Source organism: Mandrillus leucophaeus, unplaced genomic scaffold (genome assembly GCF_000951045.1).
Source record: "Mandrillus leucophaeus isolate KB7577 unplaced genomic scaffold, Mleu.le_1.0 Scaffold889, whole genome shotgun sequence".
In the NCBI taxonomy this organism is placed as follows: Eukaryota; Metazoa; Chordata; class Mammalia; order Primates; family Cercopithecidae; genus Mandrillus; species Mandrillus leucophaeus.
In genome coordinates this window covers 1,060,841-1,077,893 of record NW_012109685.1, presented here as the reverse complement: position 1 = coordinate 1,077,893, position 17,053 = coordinate 1,060,841, and the positions used below count along the sequence as shown (strand labels likewise).

Sequence of the window (17,053 nt, the reverse complement as noted above, 5' to 3'; positions counted from 1 at the left end):
TTTCCTCTTTGCACAACAAAGTTTACAGGTATTGCTTCCTAGAATTAAATATAATAGAAGTGTGTGCATCTCCAGAATTTGTTTGCCATTTTCTCATGGAGAAAATATGCTCTTCCCTCTCTCTCAAGCACAGATATTTAAGTTATATTGCTTTCTTTTTATTCAAACTAGGTTTGAAGATCTCCTAACTTTCTTACAACATTGTTAGGGTGTGTTCGTTCTCCATATCTTCATAACCATTTACTTCAGAGCTAGACATAAGTAACCAATGGCTTCCATGCATTTAAGGTCCAGTAGAAGTAACTGATATGGACTAGACATATAAAGTACTCATCACGAGGGATACTCCAGGCAGGAAATAGTTTGCAGTTACTGCTATCTCATTGTCCTCAATTAAGAGCTGACTGATGACACTGTCCTTCTCTTTATGTCTTAAATCATCTTTCACTTGTTAGAATCCTCTATTCAGATGTCAATCCCTATACTTCAGATATTTCAGTAGATGATTCACATTAAATAAGTATTTCTGTAGTATTTTTATGAAGTTTCAAATTTTTTTAAAAAACTGTCTTACAGTTAGTCTCACAATACAGTGAAAAGCCCAAACACTTGTGCTGACACTTTGAGAAAATCATCACAGTTACATAGGAGCCCAGATTTTGTAGTGGGTTCTACAACATTGACTAAAGCTTAATTCCCTAGCTTTGCTATGTATAGGAAGAAACTTTTACCTCTCCAAGACATTTCAAAATTACTTGGGTTTTCTTTTTGTTTTTTATTTGAACAACTCTTAGTACAACTTGTATTTAATTAATTTGAAAAAGGATTGTAAAATAACATCCCTTTGACAGGAAAACTTAAGGGTTGTAGTTGATTACAAATGTAGCATATGTAAGCAATTTAGTTTTTAACAAAAGCAAGTTGTATTAATAGAAGTACAAAACTGTATAGTATCCAGAACAAAGTGTGTGTGCATGCGTGTGTATGTGTGTGTGTGTGTGTGTGAGAGAGAGAGAGAGAGACAGAGAGAGAGAGAGAGAGAGAAAGTGAGAGAAGAGAAAGAGATGGTCCTGTTCTCTATTCCGTGTGAATAAGACCATTTCTGGAATGATGTGCTGAGTTCTGAGTGCCACATTTTAAAAGACATGACTGACCAGTGTGTGCCCAGAGAACAGGGACCATAGTATTAAGAGACTCCAAACTATCATTTGAAAAATGAGTGGTTTACTGAATAGAAGACTTGATAGTGGCACAAGGGATGTCATGTATAAGACCTATAACATTTATTTTTTCTGTGTAATTGCAGACAGAAGAAATAAGACTGATGGGCAAAATATGGGGAAGGTTAATTTGGGTTCAGAAAGCATTTATTCAGTAACCACACAGTGACTTTTTTTTTCTTTGCTCTCCACAATGCAAATTAAGCAGCAAAAGTACTTGACTTTAAGCTTTAAATAGAATCGGTGCCTTATCAGATTCTTTGGTGGAGTTGTTATACATAAATGCATGAATTTATATTTGCCTTTATATTTAAGAATGCCCATCCTGCTTGTTTTCTAGGCACATGCACCTGTATATACCTATGTACACACATATATATACACACTCAGGATAGTAGATTTTAAGAGAGTAGATGTTGAGTTAGCTACCACTAGCCACCCATACATACATCACTATGATCAAGACATGTATTGACTCATAAGAATAAATAATAATAGGATCTCATTCATTTAAGATTAAAGTTATAAATTGGCCTTATTCTGAGCATTAATGTGATTAAAATATCCCCATGCATTAACTGCATTAAGGATTCAACAAATATAAATCATTCAAAAAGTTTGAGATTTTAAACTCTATGCTATGTACATATTTTTTAACTTGGTAATTTATTTCTTAGAATGAAGTCCCAAAATATAGAAGGAAATACTTCTCCCCTTGAAATAAAAGGACTTAAACTGGATATCTGAAAAAAATAAAAATATATAGGTTTTTAAAAATTTCCTGAAACATTTAATGGACTGCCAACAGTTTAAGAACCATAAAATATTTCAATTTCTAAAGATTATGGCTGAATAAAGCAGGACTATAGTCAGTAATGTAGAAGTCACCTTAGTAATACACAAAATCAAAATCAGGTTTACTTTTTTCTGCCTGTTTTATTGGTTTTAGTTCTAGAATCCTGGCATTCCACTTCTGATATTTCTTCTAGTTATTTCATGCAATATTCAACTTAAGTAAATTTTCTTTTAATAAATATGAACTAATTAAAGGGGAAGTATTGATATATATCAAGTGGACATTAAATTCATATAGAGGGTTATGCTCCTAGAAAACTATGCTCTAAGTAAAATGATGGGTCAATTTTTTCAATACAGAAATATTATAATAGGATCTCAGACATTTTAATCAAAGGCTAAATGCCTAAATGTTAAAAAAAAAAAAAAAATCACAAAACTAGTCAAAGGCTAGTTATTTGCAAATTTTTTACTTACCTGCTTGCTTTATCTTTATTTGCTTGGTCTCATTAGTACTAGGTTTGCAAACTATAGCCCTAGGGAATGTGATTTTTTTTTCTTTTTCATCAAATGTCCTCTAGACAATATATATTTCCCACGCAATAAGAAATACATTGCTTCCAATGTCAAAAGAATCAAGAAAACTAATAATAATTTATAGTTTATGACTAGCTGTGTTTACTATTGAAAAATATGCAGTGATTACAAGGAGGTAAAATTAAATCCTGTGATCAGTTTTTCAGAAAGCAACCAGCTGACCCTAAACTTCACCTAACTTTGTCCTAAAAACTTCTCAAAGAGGTTATTTTGAATTTTGGAAAGGGTACTTTTTGATTGTCCTGTGAAGTTAAAGACAAGCTACGTATCATAGTAATAACCCAGGCAATGGTACTATCAGCAGCAACGTTAGATTTCTCCTGCTTTATATTACACATATTTATTAACTTGTCTTCCTGTAGTTTGAATTTGTACCTGAAAAGGAATACAAGTCCTTTCATAGAAAACCCTATAATGAAAAAAACATTCCTCAGAAATAGGTTTTGAAAGTTATCGTTTCTATGGGAATCATTTATTGTGATTTTCTTTCAATAATGAACTGAACTATTGATTGGAAGCCAAAGAAGAAGCATCTTATTTCTTCCTTGGACTGAAATTTTGAGGAAGGAGAGACAGCGGGAGTTCAGAAAAGAAAACTAATGTATACCTTCCAGTAATTTTAGGAGGATATTTATTTTATGAATAGAATTAAATTTGCCCTCAAAGTGCTTGTGGCGCCTAGAACTTTAAACCTGGTTGTCAGAGGGAGCATAAAGAAAGACTTCTTCTGTTGACATAAGTTAGGTTTTAGATAAACACATTTCCTATGAGATAATCAGTGATGTCCACTGAGTTATCATTGAGTCTAGAATTATGTTTATAAAACACATTCAGCCAAGAAAGAGCAGAGACCATTTAATGCTGGCCACAGGAAACACAGTATTTTAATTACAACAATCATAAAACCAGTGTCCATTAAAGACATATTCTCAATATCACAGCTTTAGAGAGTTTTGGTGCCCAATTAACAGTGCATCTAGGTGTAACCCTAACCTGACATATGGCAGGGTAGGACTTTGGGTGCCAGTACTCAGAGCACCTGCTACACGAGTGGGCCGTGAGCAAAGATAAAGAGGAGATACCATCACACCTTTTTTTCCCAAAAAAGTATTTTCAGCAGTGTATACCATATTGGCATACTTTAATGGATAATATGCCATATCTCGTGATCGTGTGTAACTAGTAATATGATATAAAACATTATATTGGATCAACTGATGAAAATAATCTGCTCCTTATGGACAAGTGGACATACTTCTGTGATGAGTAACAGGAGCTTCATTTCCATAGACTGTTTCCTGGCACCAAATACTTAATGTGTTTTCACTATCACTTTATCAAATGATACTGGAAGTTTCTAATGGAGTTGTGTGATGCATGAGGTCTCAAACTATAACAATTTGTTTAATGATAGAAATGTATTTATTATATAGATAAGTCGATTATATTTTGTTGATTCTCTAACATTTAATTACATTTAGCAGCAAAGTTTTACTTTAGTGTTTACTATATACTGTGATGATAGCCGTTATGCTGTAGAATACTTTGATAATTTAATCTAATATAAGAAAAACCTCAGTCTTTAAAATAATATGTGTGCATGTATGTAGCTGTACATCTCTGGTAAGAACCACTCAAACTTTCTTTAAAATGTGTTAATTAATGAAATAATGAAAATCTCCTTAGATTTAGACAGAATATTGCTATTTTAAAGTTTAAAGATGTGAATTTTTCTTCATAGATTTTGAACTTTGCTTAAATAATTCAAATAAATGATAACTAACTGCTTTCTAGGGAATGTTTAAAAACTGTTATCTTATAAATTCATTGTAAATATTTGATAGAAATAAAGCAGTTCCATGAAATTGTTAGTGTATTTTGAGCTGTCTAAACCTGGAAACTCAGAAGCCAAAGTAAATTCCTATAAGAAGGAAAATTCCTAAAACTCCATTGAGAATACACATCCTCCCAGGAGTATCTCATTCTAGCCTGTGTGATGTTTACAAACCAGACTTTTCAAGGAGATGACCCCAGAATTCCAGCAATGGAAACTGATAGGCATCTGTCTTTTTACCCAAGACAGAAACCAGATGAATAGAAAGAACTAAAAAGTATTCCAAGTAATTGCTTTATGTTAAATGGCACTGAGTATGTATTCAAAATTGATCTAATGGCAATCAGCAGATGTGGGTAAGAAAGTAAAACATGCTTGTACATATATAAGAATACACACACACACACACACACACGTATATATATAATATATATAGTGATAAAAATTCTGATTTTAGGCAAGAAGTCACTTAAAGCCAGATTTAAATCTTTTTCCAAAGACAGTGTAGGGAGACAACAAGGTATACAGAGTTGAAGTGTTTGGGCTCAAATTCCAAGTCTACTGCCTATTACTGTGCAATGACCTGTAAGAAGGTCATTGAGGCAGTATTATCTTCCTGATAGTTTTGTTGTCAGAACAGCAGTGCTTGGCCCGCAGAAAGCACGATGTCAGACTTCAATATTATTCCCATAAGTTTCAAAGAGAGAAAATGAAATGAGATACTAAGTAACATGTGGAAAAAACATAGGCTGTAGGGGACCTCAGTCCCAATCTCAGGTAAGTTACTAGTTGGGTGACCTTTGACACGTTGCCAAACCTCTCAGAGCCTCCATTTCCCTATTTTAAAAATTGAGGTAACAGTCCTGGATTTGGGAAATAAGGAATAGATGGAAAGTCCCTATGCATGATGGATATTCCGCATTAGGCTACCTTTCCCCACAACACTAGAACTATTTGTTAAAGACCACAAAAACATCTATGTTCGTATATCTTTATGGATCATAAACATTATTCTGTGTACTTCTTTTAGGGTGAAAATGGTTTACATGGTGCTCCAGGATTACCTGGTCAAAAGGTAAAGAGTTGCTGAATGTTTCATCTGAGTTAAGAATTTTAACATGTTAAAAATAAATTTGCATATAATATACTGAAATTTTATTTGATTAAGCTGAATTCACTCAAAGACTTTTAGAAAGCTATGGATATCTTTTCAAAGAGAACTCGTGGAAGCAATCCCCTCTTGAAGGGACCATTCTAGGAGGAAGCTTTATCACAGAGCTTTAGTAAGATGCTTCTCCAAAGAACTAAATGATAGTGCTTTCTGGGGAACGTGGAAGTGTACATAGCTGCTCTGGAAATGTTTCTGCTTTTATTAGTCAGAGTCTAAAATGTACAATAGAACACATTGTACTTCCTTTGACTGGTTTTGGTTACCTCTTGCTTATCTTCTTTTTTGTATATCCCAGATAGAACTAAACATAATAGTTACAATGACATAAAATATTAAATATTACAAAGATGCTGTAGACAACTATCTCTTCAAACATATTTTTCTTTCAGAACAAGGGATTCCTAATAAGTAAGGATTTTTGCATGGGCCAACCTGCCTCTTTCTGTGCCTGGTATCTTTCTCTTTACCCAGGGGAACTTTCTTTGTGCCCCTCTACTGTGCAAGGGCTACTTTCTTCTTCTGGGAAGAAGCATGGTTATCTGTGATAAGCATTACTGAAAACACAGAGACCATTATATTCCAGTTTCTTGGAGGGATGGGGAGCCACTTCAGGTGGGGCCAGCTGTCGTGATACCATCCAGATAATCCCGCCACAGGAGAGAGCATTATTGATGTAATATTAGATGCCCACCAAAGCCAAGCATATCATTTCTATGCTCTGGAGATGTTTTACAGGTTTTGGCAGCAACATATCACAAGTTACTATGCATGTAGGTTTTTCTCTATAGCTGAAAATACCATTTAAAAAGATATGCACTTATTTATAGTTACAGATTGTGTTCAAGAATTTATTTACTTGGCCCAGTAAAGATAATAAGATTGAACTGGCAGCAATGAAATGGCAAGCTTCTGAATTTCTTCACAGCAGCTCTAGACAAAACCCACTGATACAGCATGTGCTGCATCTGCGAGTCGAGTTGCAAGCCAAGGGATGTGCAGATTTATCTGCTGGGAAATAGTTTTGGACTTTCCAGCAGCTGTTTGTGGTGGCTGCATCATGCTGACATTGTGACTGATGTATTGGAGGCGTTTAGCAGCTTCAATGTCAGCTTGAATTAACAGATCAAGTTAAAGTCTATATTTTAGGAAAAATGGTAGAAAAAAATATAGACCATGCATTCAGTGGTAAAAAGCAATACCTAACACCCGACCTATATTCTTTCCTGGTAACTTTTAGGGGGTAAATGAAGCAAAAATAATTATTTAATTAAATGTATGTAACACACACACTTACACACATATTACTTAATTATCTAATTATATTATCTAATTATGTATGCTATTTAATTATATAATCATATACATATATGCAATTATGTGGGTATATATATAAAATAACATACTCACAGACTAAATATGTATGTATATATGCATGCACCTTTCTATATAGTAAAAAGCTGGCATTCCTTTTCATATAATTAGTATAAGTTTTATATACCAAGGGTCAACTTGTTGAGGCATTACAGAAAAAATCTAGAGATCAGAAACCCTCTATCTCCTGTCTCTGTGCACTCAGGAAATGCTTGCTAAATGCTTCTTGTGCTCCAGGCCCTCCAAGGGTGGAGAGATACACATGACCCGTTCCCAACATTCACTTGCTGGCTATGTTGTCATGAGTGCTTGATTCAATGAACTTTTGTTGAGTGTGTGAATGAAACATCAGTTAAAGGGAGAAGTAAGCTTGTCAGATCAGAGAGGGTGTAGATGAAGAAAGGGAGACGTACACCTTTTAGTATAAATATGCTGATTGAGAGTCAGCAGCCCTCCAAGCACCAATCTTCTTTCTGTGACTGAGCCAGGATAGTGGACAGGAAAAAGCATAGCACTGGTATCAAAGGTAGAGCCAGAACCCTTGGGTTCAAACCTGAACTCATTCATCATGAGATACTCATCAGAATGGTATTCCATAGGAGTCAGCTTTCTAAGAAGGCTGTTTCCACTGAATCTAGTAAAATAAATAGTAATACTAAGAAGAATGGCTAACTTAGTCTTTGCCAGACACTATGAGGATGCGTCAAATTCTGAAATCAAACTTTTGAGGAAGATAGTATTATCATACTTATTTTATACTTGAGAAAATTCAGGCTTATCAAGATTAAATTGCCTTGGAAGTAGTGAAGCTGTAGCTTATAACTTAGAAAATGGTTGCTTTAGTGTTTAGAAATATTTAAATCTTATGTGACTTAATATTGGTTTAGAGCTTACATGTTAGAAATGGTTATTTATAATTATTGATTTTTAATTGTTAGAAACATCATTTTATTGTAAAAATTGCATGTATTGTAAGTATCAATTTATTACTATATACATTTTATTCCTCTTCTACAGGGAGAGCAAGGTTTTGAAGGCAGCAAAGGAGAAACTGGTGAAAAGGTAAATATCTCTTTTTACATTCACGTCTGTAAAAATAAATTGTGTTCCTGAAAATGTTTTGAAATAGAATATTTAACTTGTTTTGTGCATTCCCTATAAGCAATTTAATAATTTTATAGACATAACTAGAACATTTATTTCAATTAAGGTAGAGTAAATATATTAATGATTGCCAGAAATCTTTCTAAACTTATTTGGATGGTATTAATAGATATTTCTAGTTAAATTTGTGTGATTGATATGGAAATGATTTAAACATTTATAAAGCATTATATTTTTATATTGTGAAATCATTCACTAAGTATCCAATTATTTAAATAAATGCTTTGTTTATATGTACACCTGGTTTATCGGTGGAATTTTTTCCTGAAGGAATAAATTAGAACAACTAACTGTAAAAGTCAGGATCCCACAGAAAAGAGATGGCATACTAAAACTGGAATAATTTCAAAGAGTTTAATAAAAGCATGGTTTAAAAAGTATGGGCAAGGTATAAGAAAACCACAGGGATTGTGCAGTATCCCCGGTCAGGTTACAGCAGACTCCTTAAACACCACATAATTACCAGACACAGAGGCAGAGAAACGTGTGGCGAAGGCTGGAGACAGTCAGCCCAAGATAAGCACATAAAGGGGGAGCCAGGGCAATAAACACCTCCACCCCACTATCCTCCAGCCTTCAGCTCTCCTACTGGACCCCACTGGCCAAACCAAATTGAGAGCCAGTATGATAGAGGAAGCCTATAAGCCTCAGTCTCCCGAAGTCCAGAGCAGGTGGGTAAGGGTGGACAGTGGATCTTGAGGGAACAATGGCAGATGCCAGCCTACTAATCTAAGTGCTGTCATTTAAAGTAACCTTCTTACAAAACTAAATTCTAAGTGGTTAATTTTACATGTTAATATTCTATTATAATAAATAATTACTGAAAGTCATTTGATAGTGAAAATATTTTAGCAATCATTGTTTTACAAATTTACAACTTTCTATTCAAAGTACTTTTCCTTCAGATAATCATTTGAATCCTTTTTCATTTCAAAAATCTAGTTTTGTTTTTAAATAAAACAAAAACAGTACCATTCTTTTGTTTAATAACTCTTGTATACATCAAATGTATATATGGAATTGGATGGCCAGGAGAGCTAGAAAGGAGAGTAATCTCAAATTAGACAGTATTGCCTGTATTTTGCTTTCTTACCAGTGACCAGTTATTTGCTTTTTCAATAAGTGTTTATAGAGAGAATGAGCATCTATTATAATTATAAGACAAATTACACGTTACAAACTACATGATAATTACTTTTCCTCACAGAACTGAGAAAGAAAAAAGAATGGCTTTATAATAACCATACTTTTGGAGATCATTTCATTAAATGATGACTATTTTTAAGGTGAACGTCTTTTCTTAGAAATCCCTTGGACATTTTTCCTTTAGAATAACAGTCATTGGAAGGCCATGTCTTTAAATAAATGCTTCCTGTATACATATTCCTGATTTATTAAGTGGGATTTTACCTGTAGGAATAAGTAGTGAATAAGCGAAAACAGATATATTCTCTGTAATTTAAAGTCACAAATACACTAAAGTCTTAGTAGTTGTTTTGATAGTTTATATATATAGTAGGTATAGCTCAATAATAAATAGATTCTCACAGGCTACAAGGCATTAGAAAACCATTCACCATATTTGGCTTCAAGGATTTTCCTTCTAGTTCCTCATATCAATTAACTGTTGCATTTAAATAGTCAATTTCACTACAAGGTAGAAATATGTTTGTAGAATGATTGAAATATATTAGAAAAAAATAAAGCATCAAACAGAAAAGACAGTATGTACCTTGAATGAGAATCCCAATTTAGATGATTTATAGTCAGATATAAGATTCATGTAATAACCCTTATATTATTTTGATTGGTGCAAAAGTAATTACATGACACCAACCAAATAAAAATGATGTTCTGCTTTATTATTTACTGTATATTAAATTTTTGAGCTTTTTCAAAGTCAACATGCTATGTATTCTGACCCAGAACCACATGTATTTTTTCATAAGATAAATAATTGAGGTCTTGTAGTTCACTTTATTTCTAGATTAGAGTTAAACAAGAAAAGTCTATGAAACACTCGCATTGGTGTGACAACAGCATGAGAGTCTTGGATTACTCACAACATGATTTATTTTCTGAAGAAAGTCAATCTACCTTGTACTTTAAGGTTTTGTGGAAAACTGAGTATATAATCATTTTCTAAAAACCCACTTTTCTTCCTTAATTACCCTACTGTGGCCTTTACTGTGTTTGATTTGACTGAGTGACAAGTCACCAGTTGCATACAACAATTCAGGACGTTGTTATTGGTCAGAGATGTCGTATCTTCCAGAAACACATAGTTACTGGTCAAAATATAAAAATTATATCAACTGCAAAAGGTAAACTACCATGTGATATTTTCAGCTGACATTCCTATAATGCAGTGGAAACCAAGTGGAGAAATCTGCTTCTCCCATTATGGCTACAAAACTAGCCTTCAGGCCAACCGAACTCAATAGACTAACAAAGTAGCTCCTCAAAGAGTTGAACACTCTGTCCTTAGTCCTGAGAAAAACCTGTGGCACTAGAACAAGTATAAAGGACCTCATTTAAAGTATATTTCTAGATCTATAGAAACTTGTAACAACATTCCTGAACAAACACAATTCAGTCAAGTCAGTCCTGAAGTGAAAGTTATTTTAAGGGGTAGTTAGTTCTCTCAGAAAGGTTGCTGGTGCTGACATGACTCTCTCAGATGACAGCTATTTGCAGGTGTACCATGCTTTGGTTTATCATGTAGACCTGTAGCAATGACCCCATCCCACTTCACCATCCCTAGCTGGCAAATTTAGGTGTATATCACCCAAGGATCCTTGGGCTCTCCAACAGCATAACTCATGAGGCAGGAGGAACAGAGGACCGTCCCCACAGCTGAGATCTGTATTTTGGCTTCTCTGTCTCTATAGGAGTAGTCTTCTGGGGATTTTCCTTAGATTCCTTCAGTACTGTTATTATAGTGCAGGCTGCTACTACAAGCAAAATACAGAGTTCAATCCTCAGATAACAGTTATCCCCATAGGATCTATCAGCCTTCCCAGCAATGATTTTGTCAAACTCTTGTTATGTAACCAAATGTAAATGCATGAACTAAGCTCTTACATTACGTTAGAAAAAGGCCATTTAGCAAGGATTCATTCACATGCGCTTCACTCCTTAACCCCCAGCCCAGGTTTTTACTTTATGTCCTTGTGAAGATAGAAATATGACTTGGTTACATTTATGAAAAGAAGCAGCAAATAGAAAATGAAATGTAAATATCTGCCTCATTATACCATTCAATATTTTTAAGTAATTGCTTCAAATCATATAATTTAGTTTGCTTTTAAAATGATGATTATTTTATGTTGTCACTCAAGCTCTAACTTGAAGTTTAAGAACTAATTTTCTCAAAGTTAAACTTAACTGCAGAACCTATTGTTAAATATCATTTGATTGCGAGAAATATCCAGTGGCAACCGCTACTCATACCTTACTTTTCTTGATTTATTGCCTAAAATGTAGTCAATTTGGTTCACTGAAGAGTGATGTTTAACTTGGGCATATATGGTGGCAAATTCTTACCTGGATCTAAGATGCTTCTGCTGGTGTGGAAAGTTTCCATTTGGGAAATTAAAGTTATCTGACCTCTTGAGGGCCTCTTAAGTTTGATGAAAAGAAAAAAGCAATCAAATCAGCACTTCCTCGTGAACTGTAAGACTGAAGGAGAGGTGGAGAGCATCCAACATGTGGCATATTCTGCAGCTCTGAGAGTTCGTGGTTGAGCAAGTTCTTGCTTTCTCTTGTTTAGGCTTCTGAGCATTATCTACTTTGATAATCTTGATTGCTGATCTTTTCTTCCACTCTGGGTTATACTAATAACAATAAATGCAGACACAAAACTAACAAGTGCATATGGTCCCTGCTTTAACTCATCTCTTAAAACTGTTGTTGGAAAACTGGTTGTAAATTTCCAGTGACTTGTGATTTTTTTATTGTCTTCTTCTTACCAATATATAATCTAGATTCTAAAATGCCATATGAGATATGTATTTAAATTAGAAAATTGTGTTTGAATATTTATTACTCTGGTTTTATAGTGCTTGCAAATATTTTTCACCTGACAGAATCCACTGGAAAAGCATTCCACAGACCCCTATTCTTAGTTGATTTATTTAACTCTATATTGTTATAAAATTCTGTACAAAATGTAATATTCAAATGAATACAATTATTTAAATGTCTATTATAACCTAGCAAAAAGTACACATATACTTTACTACCCCCAAACTATCTGGGGTTATTTATAATTAAGTCATACATCTAAACATTTGTATTTCTTTTATCACCTGTCAGCATCAGCTAATTTTCAGATGACATAATTCAAATTTTTGTAAGCCAGCCTAAAATAAAATATATTTAGGCTTGATGCTGATTGTATTAGTATTTATTTTATTAGCACTAATTTTCTATGCCACATTTTGCCTTCAGTGGTTACTTTTGAAGATGTGATGGGGGAATGGAAAATGCTTAACAGAAAATGTCTTCACTTACCTATTTCATAGGTTAATCATTCATACTGTTTTCTTATCAAATGAATATTAAAAAAACAGCAGCAGCGAATTCATTCTTGTTATTCTGTTGCTTTTTTGTTTTCACCATTAAAAATATGTCAGCAATCATGATATGTCTCATAAGCATGTTGGATAATTTACTTGGTAGCATTTTGTTCATTTATTTCAGATAGATAGATTTAACTTTTATATTTAACTTGTAACAGCAGAAGTTGGATAATCAGACTATTTTTATACCAGTATCACAAATAAATAATGTCGCCTGCCAGCAACTTTCTAAAATATTGACTTCTAGCATTAAATATCGTGAAATTATAGTAACTCAGAAAATCAATAGTGATCATTTGCTACTAGAAATGTCAATTATGGCTTTAAATAAACCAGGACTTTTACACTGAAAAATCTTTTTACTTTTGTCAATTTCTCATTCAATTGTTGTGGTAATTACACATAGAACATGAGAATTTGAATGAGTGGTTGTGACTTTGGGCCACTTAAAATTTGGTATTGAGTGAGAAAAAGCCCAAATGAGGATGTTTATATAATATACATAAACAATTATTCAGGACATTCTGGGGCAGCATCTAGATCACTCAACAGGGAACCAACATTCTTAAGTTTCTGGAGTACCACCCCAAAAAGAGCCTAGACTTGATGTTTCTTTTGAAAGTGATGGTGACATGTCATAAAATAAATGGCTTCACATATCTTTGTGTTCTGTGTTCCAGTCCAGCTCTGTAATGCCAGCTGTGTAAACTTGGATATGTTCCTAGCTTTCTTTATCATAGTTTCCTCTTTTATAAATAAAGTTAGTTTCTATCTCATAGAATGATTGCAGGAATTAAATGAGTGCTGGTGAATAAAAGATATTCAATAAATGTTAATATCCTCAACAGCCAATATATAAAAGTAATATAAAATCTTAATATTTTGACAAAAATTGATTTGACAGAATTATTATATATCTTTATTTGAGTAATGTTAATTCCTAATTTTTCTTGTGAATAAGTAAATAAAAAGAGGATATAGTAGTTCGCTACTGATATGTAACAAATCACCCCAAAACTTAGTGACTTAAAACATTCATTTATTTAGCTTGTGATTATATGGTTTAGAAATTTACACTAGGCTTAGCTCAGTGATTTTTTTTTTATCTCGGTTGACCTTATCTAAGTTTGTTCATACAATTCGCCTGTGTTATCTGCAGGTTGTGCATCCAGGAATTATGCATCTGTGGATTCACCCAACCGTGAATCAAAAATAAATATTGAGAAATAAAAATTAAAAATAACAATACAACAATAACAAATAATGCAAATAAAAAACAATATAATCTAACAACTATTTACGTAGCATTTACATTGTATTAGGTATTATAAGTAAACTAGAGATTATTTAAAGTATATGGGAGGATATAAGCAAATACTACTTCCTTTTTTTATAAGGGACTTGAGCATCCATGAACTTTGTTATCAGCAGGGGTCCTGGAACCAAACCCCAGCAGATTCTGGGGGAAGAGTGTATATCGCTTCTCAGTTGCCAGGTTGGCTGAGGGTGGCTGGGCTAGTTTGGCCTCTGCTAGACAACATGTCTCTACTCCAGATGATCTCTCATCTTCCAACAGTTATGCTGGACTTGTCCTCAAGGTGAAGGCAGGGATCCAAAAAGAGGAAGCAGAAGCATAAAAAGCCTCTTTAACCTCCTTGCTCAAAGCTAGCTTGCCCCCACCTCCACCACCACCATGTTCTATTGGTGAAAGCCAGTCTCAAGCTCAGCCTAGATTCGAGGAGTAGGAAAACAGATTCCACCTCTTGATGAGAGAAGCTGCATAGACACATTGCAAAGGGTGTAAATATATGGAGGGGTGAAAAAAGGGGCCATTTTATAATAAATCTAACACAAATGACATAAAATTTTATTTTAAATTAACAGTAGAGTAGAAAGGTTAAACAGATTTATCAACTTTACTTCATTTTCCTCCTTCTCCCATGGCCTAAAATATAATTCTTAAAGTTAGGTTTATATAGTGGGACTTGCAGACTGTGTCAAAACATTTTGAATTTGAAATGGTAGAAACACTTTATATGTAATAGGAAAATATTATTTTAAAAATCTTAACTAGAATGGGAAAAAAGAAATACAATATATCAAATAATTAAACCAAGGAATGGTTTTGTACTTATACATTGCCACATGTACTTATTAACTTTAACTAAACTAAAACTGATACAAACATAAATGGAAAAAACAAGTCAAAGTTGAAATTTGTTTTTAGGATTTCATGATTAAAGCTTCTTGGTGATTATGCCTAGTATTCAAAACTAATGCAAGAATGTTAAATACTGTTATTATAAATATAGCACTTTCCCTTCATCACTCTAAAGCAACTGTCAACATGTTACCTTACTTCCCGTGAATTCTCTCTTGGTTCACCTTGCAGAGTTCTAGTGAACATCAGCATGTTATACAATTGTTTCCTTTACCCTAGTAACATGTAAACTAAACTTCTACAATTTTTAGGAAAAACTTTTTGACAGCTGACTTAAAAAATAAAGAGAACAGATGGAGCAAAATAATAACTATGATTTTAAAAATCATAGCAATTTATCTGTGGCCAATGATAATTGGTATGGGAGTAACCATGCCAACTTTCAATTATCCATGGTAGCAGGCAATTGGGAAAGAGTGATGGTAATCCCACAGCCAAGCCAGAGGCTTAATGCTAGTCATTACAGATTGCGTATTATTTTCCTAATTCCTTACTGTGCTCGTGAATAACTCTAATTTATGTGAAATATGTTTAACCCTCTGTTGTTGCATCACTTGCTAGTAGTTATAGAAAAAGTAAAATGTCCAGAGAGAGAGAGAGAGAGAGAGAGAGAGAGAGAGAGAGAAATAAGAGGAGAATAACTATAAAGGGCTATAATATTTTATGAACTTTAGTCTTTTAAAGTATTATTTTAATGATTACATAATATTTCACTATATAGATATGTAATATTTTGAGCATTCCCTCATTGTTAGAAATTTAACAACACCTGTTAAATGTGTTTTCCTATTTGTATCACTGGTAACTTTAGCAAAATAATTTTGATGAATAGAGAGTAGAAGCCAGGTTGGAGTTTGCTGAAGAGTTAAATTACAGGTGACCAGTAAAGAGGGCATGCAGAAAAACCCTTGCAAGAACTAGCTGTGAAGAGGACAACAGCCATAGGACAGTAACTGGATAGGGTGTGGATCATTTAAGAAGAATACTTTATACCAAAATCCAAGGCAATCATAAGGTCCTTGGCAGGAAATATTCTTGAACAAGTTAGGACCCAAAAGAAAAACATAGACTAGTTCACTAATACAGAGAATTCCAAACGTTTTATACTTCCTAAGAAATGTCAGACTTAGGCCATCATCTTTAAGAAATTCCCATTAAAATCTAGAATGAGACAAAGGTATAACTGCTATTATTTAACAATGTTCTGGAATTTCTGACCAGTGTCAATTTTACTTCCAAATTATAGTTTAAATCTATTTCTCTCCATCTACCCCAATGTCACCAAACCATAATCATTAGTCACCTCCTAGTTAATCTCCCTGTTCTCACTCTTTCTCATTCATTCTCCAAATTATAGTCAGATGCCTCTTTACGAAACTGTTCATGTGACTTCTATTTTTAAAACATTTTAGTTGTTTCCCATTAGGTTAAAATCCTGAATCCCACAAGGTCCTGCACAGTTGGACGTAGACGTGCTTCTCAGAACTCATATCTTCCCACATTCCCTGTTTCTGCTTCTATTCCAGCCACACTGACCTTCTTTCAGTTCCTTGAATGTGCCAGCACTCTCCTGACTCACAGTTGTCCATCAGTGTCCCCACTGCTTTGAATATTTTCCCCTTCATTTAGCTTCCCTCTATCCACTTAGCACATCTCAAAAGTCATTTTCTTGGAGGCTTCCTTGACTCTCCAGTCAAAATCTGCTCCCTTTGTTATAATTTCTCTTTACCTTTAACACTACAGTGCACCTGTATAGCATTTACCACAATTTATAATTATGAATGTACTGGCCTGAGGATTTTGTTTGTTTGTTTTTCTTTCTCCAATAGAGTAGAAGCTTCAAGAAAGCAAAGACCATGTCTGTCTGTGTACGTTTTTATCTCTAATAATTCAACCCAGTTGAATGCCTAGCACATAAAAGTATTCAATTAATTAATTCATTACTGCAGGGAAGTAGTATAGACAAAGTTAAGTAGTGTTTCTTTTCAGCCTCCAGAAGTATTTAATAATTATTATCTTGATGCATTCAATTCAGTATTAACTCTATTTTTTTCAGACTCCTACTATTGAATTTGTGAGATATATCTAGGGATAAAA

The 17,053-nt window shown here is 33.7% G+C and overlaps 1 protein-coding gene across 1 annotated transcript in view; it reads left to right on the top strand.

The window, feature by feature from the left end:
• COL19A1 (collagen, type XIX, alpha 1) overlaps positions 1-17,053 on the top strand; it is a 350,354-nt gene that overhangs the window by 88,201 nt on the left and 245,100 nt on the right. The window contains exons 10-11 of the mRNA XM_011969393.1: positions 5,477-5,521; positions 8,006-8,050. Of these exons, the coding sequence (XP_011824783.1) occupies positions 5,477-5,521; positions 8,006-8,050 (90 nt within the window). The remainder of the gene's footprint in view (positions 1-5,476; positions 5,522-8,005; positions 8,051-17,053) is intronic.